At 34.4% G+C, this 11,154-nt stretch overlaps 1 protein-coding gene across 5 annotated transcripts; it reads right to left on the bottom strand.

Annotated features, from left to right (window-relative positions):
- Nucleotides 1–787: 787 nt before the first annotated feature.
- On the bottom strand, nucleotides 788–9,560 carry LOC128228994 (uncharacterized). Of its 5 annotated transcripts, XM_052940609.1 has the most exons (8): nucleotides 9,316–9,537; nucleotides 8,945–9,059; nucleotides 7,099–7,307; nucleotides 6,459–6,656; nucleotides 6,124–6,338; nucleotides 5,620–5,836; nucleotides 5,008–5,184; nucleotides 788–3,914 (listed from the first exon to the last, which is right to left on the bottom strand). In XM_052940609.1, exons 4-8 carry the CDS (start codon nucleotides 6,637–6,639, stop codon nucleotides 3,604–3,606), a joined length of 1,101 nt encoding a protein of 366 aa, XP_052796569.1. In that variant the 5' UTR covers nucleotides 6,640–6,656; nucleotides 7,099–7,307; nucleotides 8,945–9,059; nucleotides 9,316–9,537; the 3' UTR covers nucleotides 788–3,603. The 5 variants fall into 5 exon arrangements, with proteins under 5 accessions (XP_052796569.1, XP_052796570.1, XP_052796568.1 ...); XM_052940610.1 differs by lacking the exon at nucleotides 7,099–7,307 and having other exon boundaries at nucleotides 9,520–9,560; XM_052940608.1 differs by lacking the exon at nucleotides 7,099–7,307.
- Nucleotides 9,561–11,154: the final 1,594 nt, after the last annotated feature.

Consider the following 11,154-nt stretch of genomic DNA (forward strand, 5'->3'; position numbering starts at 1 on the left):
GGACACTGTGACCTTGATCTTTCATCCAATAACCCATAAACTGAATAGTTTTCATTAACTGGTCAGGCCCAACTTCCATGCAAGGTTTGATCACCATAGGTCCAGGCATTGTTCAGTTATCACTCGAACAAGCTTTGACAACCTTTTCCTGTCAAAGGTCAATGTGACCTTGACCTTTGACCTGATGACTCCTAAAATCTTTAGGGGTCATCTACTGGTCAGGCCCAACCTTCATGTCAACCGTGATGACCATATGTCCAGGAACTGTTGAGTTATCACTCGGATAAGCTTTGGTCTACCGATGGACCGACGACCGACCTACCGACACGTGCAAAGCAATATACCCCTCTTCTTCGAAGGTGGGAATAATAAACTTTGAAATACTTCTTTCAAACTCATTAGAATCAAAATGTTGAGAAAACACTTTATTTGTTAACGTTTGTGTTCTTTACTTTTCAAAGCGACTACAATAAAAAGAAACCAAAGGAGTGGCCAAAAATACATTGCATACACTTCATGGTAGACGGACACTAGCACTTAACAGGCCAAGCTCCTGATTACTGTATAGAAGTTCTATTGTTGTTGTTTTTAGATTATTTGGTACTACGCAAATACCAATTTTAGAACTTACATTCCCCACTCTTTCCTTTACTAACACCAAATAAAGAGACAAAACGGATATATGTTCTCAAGATTTATTTCGTTACACAGCTTTTGTATACATAATCAGTATAAGTATCTACGTACATTTAAAGCTGCACTCTCACAGATACACCGTTTTTCCATTTTTTTTAATTTTTTTTGTCTTGGAATTAGCATCAGATCACAGATTTTCATATTTCCATGCCAAATTCAATGTGTTATGGCTTAAACAGTTACTAACGGTTTAAGAAAAGTGCATAAAACATCAAAATATGAGAGGAAATATGAAAATCTGCTATCTGATCTTTTGTCATCAGTCTTTGATCACTGGTTTTCAGATATTTACGCAAAAAAACTGCTCGTTCCAAGACAAAAATTAAAAAAAGTTGTCTAAACGTTCAATCTGTTAGAGTGCAGCTTTAAGAGGGCAATATTCGATGAACGTTGTTTGAATAAAGTACATTTAGTTTTTTAAAAAGAACATCATCAACAATAGCAACACGGCAAGTTAGGAACTTTAATCAGGTAAAGTATTTGTTTTGAATACCATTCCAGGAAAATAACAACATCGAATCATCGTTCGTTTGATTATTGTATATAATTATATAATTCCAATTGTATTGTAATTCCGAGTTCATTAAATTTATAAACTTGCCATGTGTCAATTACATAAAACAAACTGAATATGATTTATCAGTTTCAGTTTCAGTGTATTGGAAATATCAGCAAATACATGATTTTGGCCGAAATTGATAAAAAAAATTCACAAAGGTTGTCACAAAAAGAGAAAGTAAAACATCAACATTCAAACATATTTACAAACATATCATAAGTGTTTGATAACTATAACTTTAACACACATATATCAATACTAACTAAATGCCACTATATGTAGCATTTTAAACAAATCCAGTGGCAACGGCAGCAAGGAAATCGTTTCGTTTGGACATGGCAATAAAAGCAAAATTCGCTAGGCTCCTGATAGTCCTAATATTATTAATATATAAGATAGATACAAATTTGTTAAAGGTGTTAAATTTGGTAGCATATAATTGCCGTAAGATAACCTGATAGTGTTCGCGAATTGTTTTTTGTTAATCACTTAACTTTCGCGATTATTATCTAGCTATCTAGTCAATATTCGCGAAACATTTTTTTGATAAATATCATTAGACTTAAAACAGGCTTGAAAGTGCCCAGAACTGCCACCTTTTACGCTTTTTAGCTATGCAACACTAACAGGCCAACTAGTTGTGGTTTGCGAATTCCACTTAATAAGTAACATGATAACGGATAACTAGATTAGATTCGTGTTACCACTTATCTATAAATGCACTTTTGGCTTCTAGCAGTTACTGGTAATTTAGTTGTGGTTTGCGAATTACACTAAATAAGCAACATAGTAATTGGTTGACCGGATAAGATTTATCTACTTAGTGGAATTCCCAAATCATACCTAGATAACCAGTTACTGCTAAAAGCCAAAACTATTTTATTATAATAAAAAAAATATAATATAATAGTAAATATAAAAAAATATCCACTGATCATCGTGAATGACACGAGTCAAATGCTTTTTCGTTGTCAATAAAGGCACAAATAGTTTCATTTTGTTTGATAATACATTTTGTATACTGGAACAGAATGTAGAGTAAAAATACAATCAACTGTACTACACTTGTCTCCAAGTCCAAATTGAGCATTATCAATTTATTCTCACTTTCGCATCACTAATTGATACGAGTTTGTAACGTTAAATATAATTTTTAGCAATAATATTTACAAGTGTTACGTCGCGATAGTTAGTGGGATTAGTTATATCACCCGTTTTATAAATTGAAACAACAACACGTTCAGTCCATGAATCAGGGTAGACCCCTCAATCAACAATATAGTTAAAAATATGAGCAATATATGGTGATATAAAATATTTGGAATCTGCAACAATTCCTGTTTTTGTGCATAGACATACAAGTAGATGATTTTTTTAACTAGTTTGCCAACAGTAACCGTATAATAAAAACAATCAATATCTACATCATAAGCGTTAGTTACCATTAGTAATATGGTCTCTAAAGCTAGAATCATTGGGCGAAAAAAAACCATTTTTATCAGTTTTTAAAATGGTCTACAAATCCGTTTACCAAGGAATGTTTTCACTGCTAATTGGCAGGTAAAATTGTTTTTGTATGATTAAGTCGTTGAAGCCACATAATATCAAAAAAAAAATACGATCTTAATTGGCAATAACAAAACTAATGAAAAATAATAAAATGTTATTTACGTTTGCGTCTCAATACAGAAAGTCATGTTCTTTAAGTATTTTAACTCTAATTATACGTAACATTTACTATTATTTCGTTAGTAAATGTTTAACAAAATTGACAAACTCTCCTTGAAAAAGTTATTAACAGAATCAAAAGCAGCTTTCATGTATATGCATGCAAAACAAGTTTTTTTAGAAGAAAAAAAGAAAATCAATATGCATCTGCTCATTAAATAAAACGAATATTTTAAATATGCATTTACAAATTCGTACTGACCGTACGCTTTGCTTTTTTCCGATTAAAGGGTATTGATAAGTCGTTTTTCTTAGAACACAGCCCTAAATACGCTGCCCTTAATGGCAATTGGCCAACAGCAAATACAGAGGAAAGTTGGCACCCTGTTGTGGAACTAGGCCAATAAACAGAGGATGCATAGCAGGGGACCATCAAGCCAGACAACTCTTAAACCAGGCTTAATCAGGTGTAACCAGGTTTTCGTTAATATGATGATTTTGTCTATATTTAATTATAACTCAAAATTAGGGGTTATACTAAGTACCTATATGATATGGTATAATGATTTGTTTATATTTTAAAATCAAACAAATCATCTTTTTGTTTCTGTTTAAACAACGCACACTTAGTCAATAAACTTGGACATTCAAAGACAACATTATGAAATAAGGCAAGTACTCTATAGAACGATTTGGTGCTTACGAAAAAAGCCAGCTTTCGTCTTTGTTTTTTGTATAAATCGAGACATCATACCATGCTCGAAAGGTTGGAAGCGGACGTCAGCGGTTAACCTGTGAACAATGGTGGCGGCCATCTGCAATTCTTTCACACTTCCCCAGTTGTAGTCCCTGGCGGCGAGGTCGGCCGCCACCTTGGTAAGGTACTGCAGGAGACTCAAGTTTTCATTTTCATTCAGAAGCATCTCCTTGTTCTTGTACAGGAAGTACAGCATCCACGACCCTTTTGTGAGTGACCGGAAGGCATATTTGTCTAAAACAACAGAGGCAACGCGAGAATGTAACACCGACAGTTCGTGTAAAAATATAATAGAGAAAAGCGCCGAGAAACGAACGGCAACACTCATTTATAGTCGAGTTGTTTTAAGTCGAAACATGGATATAACTCAATAATTAATAAAGTGACACTCGTATTTAGAATCAAAACATACACATGTATAACAAACATAAGTTTTGATTGATAAAACTTCAACTCTTGCTAAATAATGCTTTTATGGAAAATATAAGTAACTGATAACAAGACTGTAAACGTGTGTTTAATAGCTGAAAACGCACACATATTAAATGACTGGTAAGTGCTAATTTTTTTACAGTGATCAACTATCAACTCATAAGGTAGAAATACAGTGGTTTCTGCACTTTTCTTTCAAATTTAACACGAGATCCTTCATAAGTATTTCGATATTAATTCATCCTTTTCAGGAAACGAAAACCATTGTTTTAATTGTGGTACATCTTAATTGGGAGCAAGAGTGCATTTTTAAATCCAGAGCAATGAGACTTGCTGAACATGTGCATATTGCCTCTGGCAATATATGCACTCTGGCAATATATGCACTCTGGCAATACATGCACTCTGGCAATATATGCCTCTGGCAATATATGCACTCTGGCAATATATGCCTCTGGCAATATATGCACTCTGGCAATATATGCCTCTGGCAATATATGCACTCTGGCAATATATGCACTCTGGCAATATATAAACTAAGTTTATTTTGAATATTTTAAATCTCGATTTTTTTCTTTAAAAAACAGACGATTTAAAGAAAACCGTAAACGTTTTGTATCTGGCATAGAAAACGTCATAAATGCAATACAGTCATTCGATTATTACAACCGAAATCAGCAGAAAGTCAGGTTTGTCTGGTGTGAAACATATAAATATTTTCAGTTGTTTTATCTTAAAAAGAGTCCCACATTTACTACACTGTGACTAATAATAGGTAGTAATAAGGTAGGACATCCATAACAAAATAAATATAAATTTTCTATAAAAAGATTATTAATGTAAATATATTTTTTCATACTTCTTTTAATATCTTAAAAACCTCGATGATACATACGCGGCTGCACAGGGTACATAACGAGGCAGTCCCGGGGGCAGTAGTTTGGGACAACATTCCTCGGGGGTGGGAGGGGCGGGTGTCCCGAGTCCTGCAGAGGCTGGGTGTCAACCTCCTCGTCCTCCTCGCTTTCGTCATCAGTGTCCGGCAGTGACAAAGGGTCTATCACTTCAATGACTGTATAAATACATATATCTTTCTGTAACATGTATTATATATTCAAGTCACTAAACTGTTTTGTCGTACATGTGTTTAATTATGCATGAACATAATTCATGCACATTTGCCAGCGACATTATCAGTAAAAAACAACACCAAAACTTAAAATATAAGATAAATAAATGCAATCAATAAATACAAAAAAAACATAAACTATTTACAACTGTTTTGTTTTTCAAAGCATGGATTCTTGTCCCATTGTGTTCATAGATTATATAGACAACAAATCGAGAGCTTAGCGCAAAACGGTTATAACTTCATATAACAATACAATCAGTTATACCAGTCCTGCGCTACGCCCTCGAACTATCAGTGACAATAAGCAATCCAAACTACCAACACTGAACAACTTGTAAACTTCCATTATTTCCCTTTATCAATCAACCAACCAACCAGTGCATTCATTTTCCGCCGTGTCTTCTTCTTTTGGTTTCTCAAGATCTTGTAAAAGTGAATCCACTATATCCTCGACGTCCATGCCCTCGGAGTTGCCCTTGCCTCCATCACTACCCCCTGATCCTCCACCAACTGTGCTGACGGCTTTCACATTTACACCCGAGTCTACTCCATCTTTCATAATTGATAGACGGTGGGTGGACACTCGGCAAGCCTGACATACAAATATTAGCCTAAATTTGTTTCAAGTGCTCTTGATGGGTGTGAGCTCAAGACGATAATCATATTTGAAATGCCAGAACGGAATCACAATTCCACCAAAAGTAACACGTAGTTTGAAGGACTTCATAAGTAAAGATGCATCGAACGCCATCAAAACAAATCATTATCTTATATATAATAATAATAATATAGGTAAATAGGTATACAAGTTATCAAGTTATATTAAGACATTGACCCTTCAAATGATCAAGTGACCGACATCACACAGGAAACTCTTACCTGAAAAAAACAGAGTTTCTGCGTTCCTTTCAGTGTTGGGTTTTCCATTTCTTTGAGTATATGCTCCACGAGTACAACGCCATCGTCCGTCCCGAGTACCACGTGTTCGTGCACCACGTCGCCTGAGCCAGTTTTAGCGTTGACATCTTCTCTGCCATGTGAACTGATCACCAGGACGAAACACTCGCTGTCTTTGTTACTTTTGTGCTCACAAGCTTGAAACATGTGTTCAATTCATCATTAAGAGGGAATAAGAAATATATATTCATATAAATAAGCACAAAATTTGACTCATTTTTGAAATTTATCAAGTACAATTGCATGACTACAGATACCTTTAGTGATAACTTTCCTCATTTCCTCCCCTTTAAGATTCCAGTACGGTTTCACACGGAAGTCCAGTAACGTGAACAGTTTAAACATCTTTTTAATATCCTTTGTTGCTCCTTTTCTAGGACTTTTGTGATTTGGGAAGTTTTTGTTGACGATAATAACGGCCTGTCCCCTTTGAGCCATTTTGCCGACCTTTTAGACTGAAGTGTTAAAATACTTAAACAAAATATCAACAAAAATATAAACATGTTTAGCGGCGTGAAGTTGGCGGCCTAGTTTTTGGAAAAAACTGTTGATAATCGCTTCAATGTGTTAATTTGTGCATAAAAACAGTTAAAATGTCATTGTTTTAGAAGAAAATGCATGTATACATGCTTTGAAATAGGATTCAATTTAGGCCGCTAGGCCGCTAATTTCACGCCGCTATGCCGCTAGGTCGCTGAAGTGCTTGATCGACTTTTTTGCAAAAAAAGTTGAAAAACGCTTCAGAGTGATAATTTGTGCATAAAACAGTTAATTTAAAATTGTTTTAGAATAAAAGGTCAAGAAAATTATTCTGAATATTTAACAATTTAAGGCCGCTATGTAACTATATGAATAAAAAAACCTTGATTTATCATTGTTTTAAAAAAACGCATTAACAATTGCTTGGAAATAGAAAAAATAATTAGGCCGCCAGGCCGCTAGGCCGCTAGGCCGCCAACGTCACGCCGCTAGGCCGCTAGGCCGCCAGGCCGCCAGGCTGCTAACTTCACGCCGCTAGGCCGCTAGGCCGCTAACTTCACGCCGCTAGGCCGCTAACTTCACGCCGCTAGGCCGCTAGGCCGCTAACTTCACGTACATGGAATGCTCTTAAAAACAAAAATTCGACGTTCCGAGAAAGGAAAGTTTTTTCTCGATATCCAATCGCTATGTGCACTATATCAAAGTGTGAGTATTACTATACACCCCCCTTGGCCCGTCTTTCCATCCTGTACCACAGTACTAGATGAAATGATCAGTTTTCTGAGACTCAGTTTTAGTTCATCATATATTTTGTGGGTCTTTGTACACGTGCGCTTTTGGTTGCTTTCCCCAATATTGTAAATACTCTTATCTTGCGACTTTTTTTCTGACATTAACAGTTGAAAAAGATTTGCTTTCCATACAAAAATGCTTACGTTTTTTTGGTAAAACGGGCATGGCCTCCCAATGATTTCCGGCGATATACTTAACTTTATCTTGAAGGGATACATATGCAGATTTTAGAAATATTCAGATCTACTTGTTAAACCTTTGTGTCCAGAGAGGGGAAGGGATTTACTTCTTCATGTTTGCAAATAAGTCTGTGTCTTTTTGCACACGTATAAACAGTTTAACCGGAACTGGAAATCCCAATGTCAACGAAACTTCCGCCTGTGCAATTGTATATAGAACAAGACATATTTGTCAAGCATAATTCTTTCTGAGCGCCGTTTATTCTGCAACATGTGGAAGATGCGTCAATCGAGGTTAAAGATTTCAGAAAAATGTGAATTGATATTTGACATAACATCAATAAGCCTTACCATGGCAACTAATTTTTTGTTTGCCTTTAATCTTCCTATTTATAATACTATTAATTGTAAAAATGCAACAGTCAAGCAGTGAATGGAAGAATGTAAATGTTCTTTGTCTTTTACCTTTTTCAAGCTCATTCTTCAAAATATAAAGCAATTTTAAAATTTCTTAAAAATGGACGTTTTTTCATCATTTTTTTAAAGTAAAATAATTTGCTTAAAACTTTGTTTAGGTTCTGATATTTAGGAATGTGTATTAAATTTATAGAAAATAAACAAAATGTGTTGTTTGACATTATTTATTTCATTTGAATTCCAAAGTTTTGAATTTGACCTATTTTGGCAGAAAAAATGATAAAAATGTAAAATTAAAAGGGCCATAATTCTGTCAAAAAAATGATGGATTTTGAAAAAATGTGCATATTTGAGTTTGTAATGACGTAACCTTTAAAATGATATATCACTTTAATATACCGCATTAAATTAATTTTTTACGTTGTTATTGCTAAATAAGGGTCATCTGGTCCCAATTTCTAAAAAAATCTTAAGTGTTTCATTCAGTAAAACTACTTACTAAATATGATTTCAAAAAATAAAAAGTAGTTTTACTTATTTATCTCGCATATAATTATTCCTTTGAACGCCTCCAAATTCTTTACCATGAAAACATTACGAAATTCATACCAATCAAAAACAATGTGCTGGGCTTGATCCTGATATCAAGCACTTACTGTAAGATTGTTTGAGAAAAGGGGGCCTGCTGGTCAACGGCAACCTACCACCCATGTTCCATGTTCGTATCTAAATTAAACGGACGAGGTTTCCATACATGTTACTTTGTATGGCTATTGGCTGTGACCTTGACCTATTGTGCTGGCATTGTTAACTGTGAGTTTGGACATACTGACCTCAAAATCAATGGAGTCATCTACTAGTCATGTCCAACCTACCAGTGAAGTTTGATGGTCCGGTGTCAAGTTGCCATAATAATGAGCGTTCTTCGGAGTACTTGAATCATTTTGACATTTATTGTGTATCCCTGTACACATCGAATCTCGAGTCAGGCTGCCAAGTACAAAAAATGTCAAAACACTTTTTCTATGACGTCCAGTTAGATCATAGATAAACTCATATTAAACCGTTCCCGAAGTTACTATACGGACAAAACTAAGTAACGGACGGACACACGGACGGACGCACAGTCCGAATACTACATCATTATGTGCCACCCTCAGGGAACAGACCAATGCGCATAATAGTATGTGTTTAATATAAAAGCCATGTGTGTACATCTGTTCGAAAATAAAGGATGTTTACGTACGTTTGTTTTGACAATAAGTCTACTTTCGATTTCACACGCTAGTAAAATATGCAAATCCTTTCATCCGAACTTAAATCGCAGTAGTAATTTCAATTAAGAGTTGAAAATTATTGCTTTGGAGTGTTTTATTGAATGGACAGTTAAGATTCCCAAGAGCAAAGTCATAAAGTTTAAATTCTAAATTGGAATTACTACGCAATCTACATGCAGCGTTGTTTTATGTAAACATTTCTGAGATTGTATACAGCCGAGGTGTTCCGAATGAACTCTGATAGCTAACCAATCGGAACTCCTCGGCTAGTATCAAGATATAATACGGGTCGTAAGAAAATAGTCCATCATGGCCGACTAAGAAGATCTTCAAACAACCAAGAGATATGTCAGTCCAAAGACAGAATATGAGCGAACTTTTACCACTTATTTGTGTGTAAGTGTTATTTTTATACTTATAGTATTTTGATAAAATATAAAAATAGTTTTAAAAGAGCCCTAATGAGAAACTAATTGGAAATGTCATTAATTCTTAGTGGGTGGGGTAAAGTCGTCTTTCATTTGACAGATTCTAATTTAGTAAATAACAATTTTGAAGCTCCAGTGATCAGTGGCAAAAATTAAGAAAACAAATACTCTATTTGTTTTTTTTTTTAATAACAAATAAGTCTGAATCTAACTTTACTTAGATCGATAATAGGTTAGACTTTCTCAGTGTATTTATCTCATACATTTCATATCATTAACTTTAATTTTTTATAATTAAAATTTACATTCTTTTAACAAAGGATGTATGGTTTATGTGTAACACACAGTGTCAGTGAGTGTTGGTAGCGAACAACTTAATGTAATGGCACAATTGAATAACTCGGCCCTGTTCACTAATATAGTTCTCTAAATAAATTAGATCTTATTCTATTGGTTTAACAAAATGAGTTTGAACGCATAAACCAGCACACATTTCTTTCAAGACTAAATTCTTTGACATCCACCAGTGGTGGTGATGCAGAAACATTGAAAAATGTTGACATTTTTACTGTGCCAATGAAATGCAGACATTTAAATTTTAATCTTATTGTCATTTTCAGAGAAGAGTATGGTACCAGGGGTGCAGCTGACTCTGATTCCCGGCTTGTTCTAATGAAAGAAGGCAGATGAGGTAATGGTTGTGCTATTTTCGAAATTCGGACAATAATTTAACAGTCAAGTATCCTATTGGTTTAAGCCCCAAAGTACCTGCATGTTTGTACAATTAACCAACAAGGATTGTCAGTATTAAAATATCAACATTGTAGATGAATTTAAACATGATAACAATTTCATTTCATATTTTTTAATTAACCAGTAGTCCAGAGCTAAAAGCTACTCTCTCACAGATTGACAGTTCTTCTTGGCCATTCTTCAAAAGCCCAAAGGAGTAATTAAATTAAATTTACACATATAATTAATTAAATGGCTTAAAGCAATAGCAAAAAAATATTTTCCAAACAATTGAAATCTGTTCTATTACGTGTGACCTTATATGACTAGTTGGAGGAATTTTTACCAAATTTTCAAACTTGTATATGAAAGACTGTGATCTGATATTATGTCAGCAGTCTAATATCACTGGTTTCCATACATTTGCACAATAATTGCCAATTGGCTCTTTAAAGACAAAAATAAAAAAAGGTGTCAGAACAGTAAAACTGTGAGGATGCAGCTTTAAATTGGTGTTGCACTTAATGTTTTGTGAATACTTTTCTGTTGTTGTACAGGCTTTTAAAATAATTGATCTGAAAATATAATTCCTATTATTGTTGTATTTTCTGTTTTCTATTTCAGGCACTGGAATCCGAATGTAATCAA

Source organism: Mya arenaria, chromosome 3 (assembly GCF_026914265.1).
Source record: "Mya arenaria isolate MELC-2E11 chromosome 3, ASM2691426v1".
Classification (NCBI taxonomy): Eukaryota; Metazoa; Mollusca; class Bivalvia; order Myida; family Myidae; genus Mya; species Mya arenaria.

What these genes read in the sequence shown, in the direction of transcription:
- LOC128228994 (XM_052940610.1), bottom strand. Translation starts at nt 6,639, where the DNA reads ATGGCTCAAAGGGGACAGGCCGTTATTATCGTCAACAAAAACTTCCCA. An exon ending in GAGGAAAGTTATCACTAAAG is followed by an intron (nt 6,339 to 6,458) that starts GTATCTGTAGTC and finishes ACATGTTTCAAG; the next exon opens with CTTGTGAGCACAAAAGTAAC. An exon ending in GGCGGAAAATGAATGCACTG is followed by an intron (nt 5,185 to 5,619) that starts GTTGGTTGGTTG and finishes GTATTTATACAG; the next exon opens with TCATTGAAGTGATAGACCCT.